The sequence below is a fragment of the Mastigoproctus giganteus genome, chromosome 1, assembly GCF_048544385.1.
Source record: "Mastigoproctus giganteus isolate SK-2022 chromosome 1, ASM4854438v1, whole genome shotgun sequence".
NCBI lineage: Eukaryota > Metazoa > Arthropoda > Arachnida > Uropygi > Thelyphonidae > Mastigoproctus > Mastigoproctus giganteus.
This window is the reverse complement of record NC_143575.1, coordinates 8619500-8634725: the sequence shown is the minus strand read 5'-3', so window position 1 is coordinate 8634725 and position 15226 is coordinate 8619500. Positions and strand designations below refer to the sequence as shown.

The following is a 15226-nucleotide window of genomic DNA, read 5'->3' as shown; positions in this document are numbered from 1 at the left end:
ACACCTGGCAGAATAAGTCTATGGACTCATGCTATTTTTGCCATATGCTTGCCGTTCCATCAGTGTGAAACAGTATGATCCAGGATTCATCAGAGGAGGCAACATTCTTCTAATCCTACCATCTCCAGTGGCTGAAATTTTTGTGTAACAATATCGTCAAATCAAATCACTAAAGGCTGTGCAGTATAATATGGCACAATGACATCCTGAATTAGACAGTCTTCTCCATATTGCTGCCACAATGTGGTATAGGAAGAATGGAGTTGTCCAGAATGTCAATGTACAGCATGCCATTCATTGTTATAGGAACGATGACCAATGGTATGAGTCCAACCCACGAGAAATCAATTCCTGTGACCTCTCTGAACTCCTAACTTGCAATAATTCGATGAAGACTTATGGGGATCTACGTACTGCTCTTATCAATGCCTTCCGTTCTCTTTCCTTGTTTTTGCGGTGCTGCAGTTTTACTGTAATAATACGACCAAATTTACTGCTAATATGGCATCCTACGATGACTCCGCGTTGGAAGTCACTAAGCACCACACCTCGACCCATCTACTACATTTTACAGATCTGCTTACTTGTAGCGTGAACGCAGCTACCTGACATGAGGACGGGGGCAGACGAAACTCATTTTTCCAAAATTACAGTGGTGTTAGAATAATCCTGGCAATCTGGTACATATTTTATACACTGTATTGCCAAGATTATTTGTCGGTTTCCTTGTTTGCGAGAGGGATGTGAACGCCCCATACTAACTAACTAGACCTCATGTTATTCAAATTCAGAACTCCTCCGCACAGTGTGAAGGACAGCGTAACACTGTTCCAACAGCGAAGGCTTTAATCCCTCAATCATTCTATTTGAGTAACATCGGGGTTCTAGAGACTGTCCAATTTTGTATTCTCCCCAGAACAAGCCGTCATAAGCCGAGATCTGCAACAGTGGCTGGCCATGTCCTGTTGAAAGCGTAAGATCTTCAGAATAAAGTTGTATATCAGTAATGGAATAATGGCGTCATGAAAGATGTCACAATATCGCTCTTCCTGCAAGGTGTCCATAAACACAGACGGTTCAACACCCAGATACCTGCATTCAGCACTTCCAGTCTTATGTAGTCGAAGTTCCTATACATTCAACTATTTTAACATCTGCTCCCGGTACTTATGTTCAGTACTTCATTAATCTTGAACATTGGCTGGTGAGGTGGATGAACAGGGTTACAAGGAAAGCAATAACAATATAAGGGAGTTTGAAAAGTCCGCGTCCTAAGGTATGAAGGGCTACTGGTAGTGTTAAAATTTTCTGCCCTTAATATAAACACTTCAAATAGTAACCCACCAAGTTTCAAGCAGTTCCAATGACGTCCTTTTTTAAATTACAAATTGAAGGTTCTGAAGTCAACAAAGTTGTGTGATTGAGGAAAAACGGACAAAATCAGTCACCGTGTAGTCAACCAATATTTGGGAAAAAAGAGACTAATGTCAAAAGCAATTCATAAGGATAAGGTTACAACATTGGGGAGGATGTCCTTTCCTATTCCATAGTTAAGAAGTAGCCAACAGAATTTAAACAAGAGTCGGAAGCCTGGAATATGAACCGCTGCGGAAGACCTGCAACATCCATCACTCCAGAAGTTGTTGACAGTATGCACAATCTGGTGATGAGCGATCGACGAATGACAGTTCAGTACATTTCCAGCGTCTTGGCCATCTCAAATGAACGTGTGTACCACATAATAACAGAGATTCTCGTTATGAAAAAAGGTGTCAGCAGGATGGGTCCCAAAGTTGTTGAGAGCAGATCAAAAACGCACAACAATTATCAAGTCAAGTGAGCATCTGCATCATTTTCAAGCAGATGCAGCAAATTTCCTTGCAAGGTTTGTGACCATGGAAGAAACGTGGTTCCATCACTTTCAGTAGTCCAAACAGTGGAAATACATCTCTCTCTCTCTCTCTCTCTCTCTCTCTCTCTCTCTCTCTCTCTCTCTCTCTCTCTCTCTCTCTCTCTCTCTCTCTCTCTCTCTCTCTCTCTGCAAAAGAAAGCCGTCGATTCCTTGTGCTGCAGAGTGATGGCATCGATTTTTTGGAAGGCTAACGGGATGGTGCTAGTTGATTGTCTTCAGAAAGGCCGGACAGTCACATGGGCATATTACGTAGACCCTGTGAGACATTTGCGTGAAAAAATCAAAGACAAAACGCCAAAAGACACTGAGCAAAGAAGTCTGGTTCCACCAGGACAAAGCGCCTGTTCACAAGTCTGTCACTATTATGGCTGTATTGCATGAGTGGGGCTTTGAAATCTTGGACCATCCCTCATATTCAAGAGATCTAGCTCCATTGGACTTTCACCTATTTCTGAATTTGAAAATTACCTGGATGGCATCCATTTTCCACCAACAGTGACATCATTGTTGCAGTGGACAAATTTCTGGAGGCTGTTATTGTAATAGGATTTTAGGAGCATCAGCGACTAAATCCATATTGCTCCTTACATACTGTCTGTAAATTTCATGTGTTCTGAGATTGATTTTCTGTTTGCTGGACGAAAAACCCGAGTTTCCGGGAGAAAAAACCTCGCTACTCTCACTTGAATTCGTGGAGGCACAAGAGAAAACTTTCTTCGCAGCTCTAACCAATGCATTGCAGCATCGGTGGCAAAAGTGTATTAACTCCAAAGGGGACTATGTTAAAAGCAACATGTTACCAGCCTCTTCACATACCCTTCATACAAGCCAAGGATTTTTCAAATGCCTCTCGTAGGGCCGTCCTGTTCTCCAATCATAATCTTATCCCTTGGAGAGTGATACCATTTATATTATCTCAAATGATCACAAAGAGTATATATGCTCTAAGTCTGAACAACGAAATTCAATGTCCACGGAAAGGAATGAGAAAAAAAAGTTGAAAAGAAAAGGTTGCTTTGGAGGAGTTCCTTGACAAACATGGAATGCATCAACAGGACATTTCTGCTTAACACAATAGATAAGTTTAATAAGTTAATTATAATTCCAAAGAAATTCTGTAATGACAGCCTACAAGAAACAAATCATAGTGCACACTTGCCAGCTCATTCGCTATGATATCAACCACGAAGGAAAAATCGACTAATGACAAAATATCTGGTACGAAGTTTAGGCGCAGCCACGAATAGAAATGAATTTTTTGATGAAAGATAGGTGGGAAGATCATATGTGTCCACCCCCCAAGTTGATGCAACAAACCTAAAAAAAAGATCCCGTTGCCTTTTAATTGAAACGACCGTGTATAAGGACTGTGAGCAGATATTTAAGATAACGTCTAGAAACAAAATAGTGTAATGTGACTTAACTGGTTTGGAATGCCCGTCGAGTTTTTAAGATATGCACTAATGTAGCCTATGCCACGAGGTGTCCATATGTCCTCCCTGTAACTAGCGTAGCTAATAAATATTTCCCTGTCTATATACGTAAGCCACCATAATACAGTACATACATACGACACAGTACCGTGATCAAATAAAATATATTATATGTGTGTACGTTCTCTTTATTATACACTAGATTATATAAAAAAAACCGCCTTTTCTGTTATTATTTTCAGCTGTATGCACTACGAAAACTGATGCAGGGAGATCCCACAAGTCCAAAAGCTCCTCTAGCTAATAACTTCCGGCCTGTCCAGCCGAGGCATAGAAGAGTCATTCGTACAAATATTGACTTCTTCCGAAAAACGGCAAGTATTAGTCATTTCTTTCTTGCCGGTGTAGAGCTACATGCGAAAAATTCGATTTCAATTCGAAGAATCGATTAATTAATCAATTTATATGCTTTATTGTTTTTTAACAGGGTCGAAACTGTCCAACTATGAAAAGAAATATTTTATATGAAGGTAAATATATTTTTCAATGGTTTAATACAATCTAATGTGAACAGAAATATATGGTTAAACATCATAACATTGAGCTGGGGTTAAAAAATGAATAATATTTTTATACAAAGAAATAAGAACGGAATACGTGATGTGACCATATCAAACCATTTTTAATGAACATATCTTTATTCGCACACAATGAGCTTTCTCTTTCCAAATCGTGTCACTTTTATCAAAGATATTACTACTACTTCAAAAGTTGCACATTAACGTCATCAGTAACAAGGAGCTAAATATAATGAATAAAGGCAGGTCGCCAAACTACATAATCTCCTTTTATTTTTTGCTCAAAAACTGCCTTAAAGAAAGTGAGTTATGAGCAGGCGAACTGTCACAGAAGACGCCATTCAGTTAGCCTACAATCTTTCGTTTTGCCTGGAACAAAAATCCTTAATCGTTTCCAAATTTTGAAGCGCTGAGCTTGAGTAACTACTTCGATGATCACGCTATCTCACGACGCAGATAGCATACTCTCGGCTGACAACCAATATCAACAGTCTGCAGATGAATAAACGGAATCCCTGGCATAGGTGACATAAGTAGCCCATACTAAACTCTAATGACGAGAATATATCTACGTCATCTTCAGTGCTGTTCCTGAAATCAGCACGGTTGACAGTTCAGTTTGCCTGATACCACCATATCTCCATTGGCAATTAAAGTAGTTAACGATATCAACAAAAAGAGTACATAATTTTCGCAATAACAACTTGATATAGTGAATAGTGTTCGTGTCAACTCAGGTGATATTTCTTCCTTCCAACCGTAAGCAGACGCTCTCAAAACATGATTAAATGGTTACAATCTGAACCTTCCACATCAGGTTGCCTGGGGATGGCCTCAATATCAAATTAGCTGTGATACTATCAAATTTAAACCCCACAGGATAATACTACTCCTCGACATTCTATGAAATATAAGAGTGCGCTATCTTCCCTTCCAAAGATGATGAGTGGCACCAGACAGGCTTTCTTGCTGCAAGTGGCAGTTCGCAGACAGATCAGAATGAAATTATATAAAGCATTCTACTCAGCCCTTTTTAGGAATCTGAAAGTAATGACGACAATCTGAGAATTAGTCCTCCAATCCAGTCACAAGCCAAACCAACCAGTTGAATAATATTTTGGTGGTACTGCTGTGAACAGTAACGAACCCAAGTTGCTGCTAATTTTTACAGCGCATCAGCAACTTGACTATATTTAAATCGTAGGTTTTTCTCCTGTAATAACTCACAGGAGAAAACCATACGCCCTCAGTCGACTAACACAACCCCACACATGTACAAAATCCATACACTTTTAAATTTCTGGCATTGACAGTGTTCTGTTTCACACCCACAATGTATAGCACGCGGAGATGGGGGGAACCCCTGGTGCCGTTTGACACTAAACACATTCTACACTCTAACACAACCCCAACTGAAGATGTGTTTAATTATTCTTCACGCTTCCGTCAATGGGATTCGAATCAAGCCTTCTCCAAACGAGTGACAAATGGCAAAATCACTATACTGTCATAGAAATGACTAGTCGTTAAATAAAATGATGATGATCTTGATTGATCGAGATCTCGTCGAAATCATTTTCTGTTAGTGAATTCTTAGTCATACCATTATCCGCCTAGAGAGGAATTTAAGTAGTGGTAGGATAATCATTATTTACAGAGAGAAGCTGGAGTCTATAATAATTCAAACAGAGTAGCTACTGTAAGCCACTCATTGATACAAAAAAGAAACAGAATCCAAATGGTGCGATAGTCTTTTGGATCTCATTGACATTCCGATTTTTGAGCGGCCACTAGTTAGTTAGTTAATGTGTGTATTTGTGTATTTGTTGTAGGGTCTTCGGTGCATCAACTACTTAGACCATATATTTTATGTCTGTAAACTGCGTGTGTTCTGTGGTGGATTTGTCTGTTTTCTGGAAGAAAAACTCGAGGTTTTCGGGATAAAAAAAAAACGTGCTACTCTCTCATCTGAGACTAATTACCTCAGCTACGCTGTAAAAAAGACTTCAAAATTCCTCACGTTATCGATGGAATTCTATAACGTGAGGAATTTTGAGGAATTTTCCTACACAGTGTTGGAGAGGACGGCATTCGACTGTGTTACACGCGAGGGCAAGTTGTTGTGTGTGTGGGCACACTCGTGCGTGCGCTAACCACCAAAGTGAGTATGATCGTGAGGAGAAAAAGTTTCTGGCAACTAAGTTTTAATGCAGCCAAATGCAAGGTCTGGCATGGCAACCAGGCATTTCAGAGGTGACCTGATTAGTAAAATGAATGAAGGTGGAATTTTCACTGTTATAAATAATCCCAAAACTAGGATTATAGACAGCATCTCCATTGAAAACATGCTCTACTATAAATTCAAATTACAGTGAAAAGGTTCAGACTACATTGTAGTAAATTTTCTTTTAGCCAGCGAGTCATTGATTGTTGGAACAAGTTGCCCTCGCAAGTAGTGGAGGCTGACAGTTTGAATAAATTCAAAGGTCGACTGAATAGTTACCTGTGTGAGGAGGGAAACAAAATTTTTTCTTATCTACTTCGTGTTTTTTTTTATTTTCTAGTGCAGCAAAAGCCTATGGCTTCCTTGCAATATATGACGAATACTATAACTGAAAACCATGCAACCCTTGCCTGATACTGGCTAACTCGACCATGCTGTGAAAAATCTCATAAAATATCTCGCATCATTGACGGAATTCAAACTCAGGCCTTTTCCATCCGCTGTGGGAGGATAGCGAATACAACCACTGTCCCATTCGCGAGGACTCCTGCAGCCATTACTAGACAGCATCTCTATTGCCAGTGATTTCCAAAATGCCCTGTGTATCTCATGCCACTGGAGCTGAGGAAGATACTAGGGTTATTCAGTTATACTGCTCGGTACTTGATGAATTTAATGCCTGGACATAGCCTTCTCTAAAACATGTCCACCTTCTGTCGTGGATTGACCGTTTCATGTTGTTTTTACTGATCTGCCAATACACATAACTCATGCCGCACTGATTACGGACTGTACCGACAACACTAGCATATTCCCGAGAATTCCCACATTAATGATAACTCGTCATCCCATCTTAAAAAGGATGTTAATATATGCACATTATGATATTATCAAACTATTTTTAAAGGAAATGACTAATCAAAGATAATGAATAGCAATTATGCCCATGTTGCTGCTGCACAATACTTTAAATGTATGATATCTGCTGTAAAATATTACATTCCTTCATTGCCTAACTTTCCACCTTGGTTTAATAAAGAAACTACATTATATCATTAGCAAAAAGAAAACATGCTCTATTTTAAGTTAATGAGTCTGAATTGTTTACTGTCATACTGAATTGATGTGGATCGTTCTCCGCGTCCTGCAGAAACTGTAAACTTCTTATCCGTTCACTTTATGCAGCTATGTCAACTCAGTTCAATATAAATTGTTGCAAGATTGCATAGTTAAACCTTTCTGGAATCTTCTCAATAACAAGAAAGCCACACCGTTAATACCTGTTGTTCTATTAGGATTTTCTGAACAGCTGACTTTAAAACTAGCTGCCTTTCAAAACTATCATTTAAAAATAAATGAACATCATCTCACACAGTGAGTACACTAACTCCAGCCCTCGTGGGTAGCACAGTTCGTATTATTATTATTACTAGTAATAGTAACAGTGGCATATGATCTGAGTAGTCTGAGCAAGAAGTAGAATGCCATCAGCACTGAGCTTGCTCAATCCATTCAAAGCCTTAATACTTCAATCAGATCACCTCGCAGGTACCTAGTCTCCAGATGCACGCAGCAATTTGCAGAACTGAAGCCTTTCCTGGTAAGACCACCCATTCATTCTCTTCTCCAAAATCTTTGCCCTTCTCTGCACCTGTTCCAGCAGATCCACGTCCTTCCAAAAATGAGGCCTCCAGACTTGTATGCAATAAACAAGATGTGGCCTGTCCATTTCATTGTACAGTGGGACAATCACTTCCTTATCCCTGCTATCAAAGTTCCTATATATCATTGATAAACCCACATGAGCTGTCCTGGCAACCTGTCTGCATTGCTCAGAGAACCTCATATCTGACTGCACAATTACCTCCATGTTTTTTTCATTTTCCACTACCCTGGGTATAATCACCGTCCTTCCCACACCAGGTGGAAAAGACTCGATTTCGAATTACGTCGATGACACGAGGAATTTTATAGGCCTTTTTCACAAGCGGCTAAGCAATTTGGCTTAAGTTGCTAATGTGCGTTAAAAAAAATCACCCTATAACAACAACTCCACGCTGAATCATATTCTTGCCTCAAAATTTAACATAAAAATGGTAATCACACACTTAGAAACTAACTTCTCTTCTGGACTCCTCGATGCCATCACTCCTTAATTTTTAAGAAATGCTGGAATGAACTCTTACGGCCCCTTCAATTGCTTCAGCTTCAATTGCTTAAAGATTAAAAATTTCTTTATATAAAAAAAAACAACTGTACCACTCTAAAGGTGACATCCGGCGATACTCATAACTACTGACCGATCTCCATATTAAGTGTTTATACAAAAATACGTTTATGCATAAAAAATTATTCAATCATGGGCACTGAACAGAATGGGCTCGTTTGTGGACACATTACCACAATTAGATGGTTTTGTTGAAGTATATTTCTACAGCACCGGAAAAATTACTGAACATTGACGTCAACCATATAGACTTTCCCAAAGCCTTTGACTCTGTGATCATGTTGCATATAAATTAGGATCAAATAGTAGATGGATCTCAATTTTGCAGATTGCCTATTTTAAGGACAGACCACAAATATGTCAGTAGTTGTTGGGTTCTGACGCATCAACGACTTAGAACATATTGCGCTGCATATATTATGTCTGTAAATTGTGTGCGGTCGATTTTTTCTTTTTCTTCCGAGTTTCCGGGAAAAAAAAACCCTGTTACCCTCGCCTAAGACCGACTAATTCAGCAATGTTATGAAAATAGTTCATAAAAAATTCCTCATGTCATCGACGGGATTCGAACTCAGGTTTTTTTTCCACCTGGTGTGGGGAGAGCGCCCATTCAATCAACTGTGCTACCTACAAGGGTTATGTGGTAGTTAAAAATCAGCTAGTATGTCCATATATATCGCATTCTTGGGTCCCTTGGGGAACTAAACTGGTATTCCATTTTTCCCAGTTTACATTAATGATATTCCACTGACATATAATGAGAGGACGTGATTTTTGCTGTAAGCTAACAACACAAAACCGCAGTTAACACTGAACGTCGCCTCGATCTATAATTTACTATAAAATCCAACAAAGGTATGTAACCAGTGGATCCTCTAAAATGATGTGTCGATATCTATGCGGACAAGCATAAAAAACAAGTATATAAGTACAAGCTTGAACACTTTTCCATTTCCAAAACTGACAGTGACAAGGAACGTGGGATTGAATTATTCCATAAACATATCTACGGCATGACCATACAGTACATAGCATGAAAAACTATAAGTCATATTCGAACTCTCATATCAGATCATATATCCGAATTCATATCAGAAGGGCATCTATATTGGTCATCACTGGTAATGCCCACTCTAAATTACGCATCAGCTGACTGAACTCTTGAGCTCTCTACACTTAGTACTAGTAGTAGTTAGTAAGAAAAGATAAAAAGTCTTAAAGAAGATTCATCAAGCATCGTTGTTACAGGCGCAAGATCCTATACCACACCAGAAACTAGGCCGACAGGTGACGTCATTAAGCTTAACTCCTACAAAGACAGAAGTATTGTATATTTTTTGTATACCCCTCAACATTTCTTCACCCCTGTGAATATTTCTTATTATATTGCTACACACACATTACGTGCTTATCAATGTTATCTGCATTTTATTTACATGCAATTTGAAAATGAAACAACTTGTAAACATATGAAGTGCGGAAGTAATCAATTACCAGTATCTGACATAAGACAGTTCGCATTTTTTTACATGTTTAATTAGCATTTATAACTCAGGCAATCCGGCTTCCCCTCATGCTATCTTATACCCTACCTAACGAGAGACATGGACATTAAATTATGATCATGGGTGTCAATATCTATAAATTGGGTGAGGCACATAGGAAAATACCAATTTCAGAATCGCATTACATAATTCAAATCACCAATGTTCAGCACTGTTCTTATCTTTTATCCTCTCTCATCCAATAGATGCGTGGTTAATTAAAGAAACCATCTTACTGTGACGCGAATTAAGTATGAAATACAATAGTAATGTAAGAGAGCAGCTCCATCACTTACTATATAGATTAAATTATGGGGGGAGAGATGAAGAAGATGCCTCTCAAAGATGGAGAGTTTATCCAGAAAGGTATTCACGGCGTCTAGTCTAAGATTTATGCAGGTAAACAATCTTTTGTGTTATCTGCACGACATGCCAAACAATACCTCAGCCCTTCTATCAGTGCACTTACTTAAGCGTGTGAGTCGAACCAGCGCCCGCGCACACACGCACACACTTAAAATCTGACACGCACTATTGCATGAGGCAGCATGGAGAGCTCTCCAAGACACACAATAAGAGTAACGGAGGAAGCCTTCAAATTCATGAAACAGAGAACGCTCGGTCTGTAAACTGACACGTTATACACACTACCCTACCAAAATATTAAATAATGCAATTCATATGCCATAATAATACGTTATTAACATCTCTTGAAGTATGATCGTCCTCAAATAAAAACAGAATGTTTAGAGGTTAATAAAGCAGAAAAAATATTGTATTTCTGAGTATAAATAATATATGTAGTCTATATTAATTTTATTTTATCTAGAGAGGGGGTAAAAATAGAAATTGGTATCTAACAACTGAAACTGTTTCTAGAAGACAAGGAATTTATTATTATTTCTCCCCTTTTCTTGCAAGCGTTTCTTATACAAGGGGTTTCAAAAGTAGGTGAAAATAATTCTTCAACGTATTATAGTCCAAAATAAGAAAAAAGAAGTGATATAAACATATGTCCGATTCCGAATGTTTTTGAATTAAAAAAAAAAAGAATTAGCTATAGAGTTTTTAGTGGTAGTATATAGTAAATAAGAATAAGTAGACTGTTTAGGAATATGATCTGAATATTAAAAATATTGCTAAGAGAAATTATGGTTTAAAATAACGTAAAAATAATTATTTAAATATATATGCGGAATAACTGAGCATTACTACTATAACATAAATCAAGATAATCAAGATTCAAAACACTTATATTTTGTTTTGCAAATGTTTATTGAATTTCTTCCTGCTCTAAATATATTTTGATCATCTTAGAAAAATATTTACACGTTAAATTTATATTAAATTTACATCCAGACGGTTTCGTTCATCAGAATATTTCATTTCATTGACTGAACCAACGAGCATTTATTTCTGAGAATATTCTTCCGGAAGGGCAAACAAAATGCCAGATTTTTTTTTTTTCCAATTTCTGAGGTCTGCGATTGAAATACAAACTTCGAGAAAAAAATGACCATTGACTGTAACAAGATATATTAAATTAAGTCAGTCGTCATTCCACTCTTTCATCGTGAAATTACGCGCCTAAGCGGTTTTTTCCAACCCTAGAAATACAAATGTCTTTCATTAAGTCATGTTTGGTAGATCCGTCCTCCGTGACAGGTTTCGTCACTTGTTTGGAGAGATCTGGGTTTGAGTCCCGTTGAATACTGGAGAAATTCTAAAGGCTTCTTCAATCGGAGCTGTATTTAGCTGACCTCAGGTGAAGATATTAGGATTTTCCCTTGAGTTATTCCAAGTTTTTCACTCTGCAAAACATGCAAATTGGACCGTGAACACAACACACCTATGCATGTGTATTATGCCTGTACTTGTACAGCCATAATACTGTACACAATGGCGCAACATGGTCTAAGTCGCTGATGCGCTTAAAATCCAACAACAATGAAATACTGGTAGATCCGGTATGAGATTGAAATTGAATTCTTGCAAATGGAAAACCACTAGTGGAAGAATGGAGTACATAAAGATTAAAATCACGGAAAACTGCAACATCTATGTATCCGAAAAGAAAAAAAAATTTTGAGACACCACGATCTGTGGTCACCCTGTACAAGTTTACATAAACAAGAATAAACAGACACTTTAGCATGTGGCTGTTTATTTTTATTTATCATTTTATTACTTTTTACCATTCAAATCCCTATGGCTATTTTTTTAAAATTCAAACAGACACAACTCCATAATAGTTGAGAATCGGACAATGCTGATTTATTTATTTTCTTCATTTTGGACGTTACAATAAGTCTCTGAATTTTTGGCCAATGTACTTTGGACACACCCTGTATATTCAAACAACGAAAATCTGCCTATATGGATACATTTTCTTTCCATAATTTTGTTTCTTTTCCAGCCAATGTGGGACGCTGGAGATTTTAATCGCTACAGTAAATACCCTCTCACCACCCTTCCATTTATCTGGTGCCTTATGTAACAATGGTGTGACTAGAGACCTCTATCGGGAGGTTTAGTTTTTAATCCAAGTCAGCAGACGACCAACAGTCAGCAATTTTCTACTGAAATTGTAAGGTAAAAGTTGGTAAAAAAACTATGTTTAACTGATTTTGGTAAATTAAATTTAAAAATCTGTATGAATAATATATTTTACCTTATAGAATTAATCTAATTCTAAAATTAATGTAATTCTAAAAAGAATGGTTTTAATTGTAAGCATTATCTAATTAATACTATTAAGTATAAAATTAAATACTTGTTCCAATTCTATATTTTACTATTTTTGTTGCTGGGATTTAGTAGAATTTATGATATTTCAGGTGGAAGAAATGGCTACCATCTTCAGCGAAGGCACCAGCGGGTCAATGCATATCTTGCTCGGACTAGCAATTTATTTGTCCGTGACAATCTGCTCACTTCATGGGACTGTGTGAACAACACCCTCGTTTTCCGGATCATTTTATACGTAGACATTTCTTCATCCACAACAGTAGTGCCACCTAAGGACGATATGGGGGGAAAAGTTTTGTACTTTTTACCAAAGAGATTGCGGGACAGTTCGTTGCAATTTTTCCACGCTCTCGTACGAAGTCCAGTGCAAAAATCAACTGTTCTGAATTATGATAAACTGTTCATATGGAATTAAAATCTAGAAATTACTGCAAGCATGGTGTCTGTGTCTTTTTATTTCGAAATCAATGTAGAAGGAAATAAATCGCTTATGTCGCGTGCAATATGAAAAATACTGAATAAATTAAACTTACACGATTTTGTACTTCTGATAAATAGTGTTCAAATAAAGCATGCGCAGAAATTGAAGCAGTATTGGTATTATAGCTCGGTCAGCGCGGAATGATTCAGATGTTCTATGTAAAAAAATAACACAGATACGTTAGGCATGACGTGAATTCATGCATACTAAAATAATCAATACAAAACCTGGTGGAATTTCTAATAAATCTGTACTTAATAAAAAATAAAAATGTATAAATTCATTTTATTCACTTAATAAAAAATGAATATATAAAACTACTACTACAAAAATAAATTAATTTTTGTAGTAGTGCATAGAGAATCGAGGGCAGGTGCAAAAATATACAAAGCACATTTTAAGTTTATTAAGCAATTCGAACAGTGGATAAAAATAATGTATAAATAATCTCTTGCAACAGCCTAAATACTTCACGGTAAACTCCCATTATACCAGTTACGCTTGTAGCGCTATCTCCTATTTCAGGGGTGGCCAACAAGTCGATCGCGGCTTTAATTTCGGTCGATCACGACGAATTCTAAATATATATAAAAAATAAATTAGTCAAAATCTAAATGTTATTATTATTATGCGCCCCACTGCATAAGCGTATTACAAATCAGTCGAACCACGTGACTACTCTTGTCGCCGCGCAGCCTCTAGGGTTGTCTAGTGAAAATTCATTCAGTTACGTTTGGAGAGCACATTGTATGTATCGAATTATTATTTAACTTACTTAATAGTAATAACTGGACAGTTAGTTAGTTAGTTATTTTGGTTTTTAGGAGCATTAGCAACTAAGGCCATATTGCTCCGGGATATGCGGTGGTAATTCCCTGACCTTTCCACATCTTCCGTATTTGGTGGTGACGGGCTCGAACCCCGGTCTAATCAAGAAGCGTGTGCTATGAACTGCTGCTCCTTCCCACCTGGCTACGGAGGCGCCTAACTGGACAGTACTTATAGGTTAATTTAATACCCTTTGATTTAAAATGAATACTACGGAAAAGAGTAAAACGTATCATTTTCATCAAGAGTGGGAACTAGAATACTTTTTTGTAATGAGAAAAGAAAAATGTTTGATTTGCAATGCTTCCGTGGCTATACCCAAAAAAGGAAATTTAGAAAAGCACTTCAACGTACTCGTGGTAAATACCACTCGGATTTTCCACCTAATAGTGATCTTAGAAAAAATAAATTAAAATAACTTAAATCCAGATTATTCAAACAACAAAATTTCATCATGACACCTAATTTACAATCCAAAACAGTAACTGTAGCATCATTTAAAGTGAGTCATCTCCTTGCAAAAAAATGCAAACCATTTTCTGATGGTCAATTCATCAAAGACGCATTTTTAGAAATAACAGATTCTCTTTTTGAAAATTTTAAGATCAAAAATTAAATTAAAAGTGCTCTTCAAGGTCTGCAATTATCTCGAAATACTGTGATGCGACGCATCGAAAAAATGAGTAAAAATGTGAGCGAACAATTGCGTGCTCATATTGCTAATTGTTTGTCCTTTTCTTTACAACTGGATGAATCTACAGATGTCAGTGATACAGCTCAACTGCTCATTTATATTCGTATGGTTTTCGATGATTCTGCCACTAGAGAAGAACTGCTGGTTTCGTTAAAAAAACAGAACTAGAGGTCTTGAAATATTTAACGCATTCAAAAATTTTATCGAAAAAATTAAATTACTACTATTTAAGCTCGTATCGATAACAACAGATGGAGCTAAAACAATGACGGGCATCTTAACAGATTCCTCGCATCGTGCCAAAAGGATGATGAATTCCCATATTTTTTGAGTTACCACTGTATCATCCACCAACAAGTGTTATCCAGAAAAGATTAAATACTAAAAGTGTTATGGGCATAGTTTTCAAAATCGTGAATTCCATCAGAGGAAAATCTCTTCAAAGGAGACCTTTTCAAAATGCAACTCGATAAAAATGAACCAGATCGCATATTACACACAGATGTGAGGTGGCTGAGTCGGAGTAAGTTTCTATAGAGAATTCGAAGTTTGCTGAA

General features: G+C 37.3%; 1 protein-coding gene across 1 annotated transcript in view; it reads left to right on the top strand.

Annotated features, from left to right (window-relative positions):
• The window catches only part of LOC150090533 (carbonic anhydrase-related protein 10-like), an 84166-nt gene extending 71085 nt beyond the window's left edge, over nt 1–13081 (top strand). The window contains exons 8-10 of the mRNA XM_090378352.1: nt 3588–3719; nt 3833–3875; nt 12756–13081. Coding sequence (XP_090234478.1) covers nt 3588–3719; nt 3833–3875; nt 12756–13081 — 501 coding nt within the window. The remainder of the gene's footprint in view (nt 1–3587; nt 3720–3832; nt 3876–12755) is intronic.
• Nucleotides 13082–15226: the final 2145 nt, after the last annotated feature.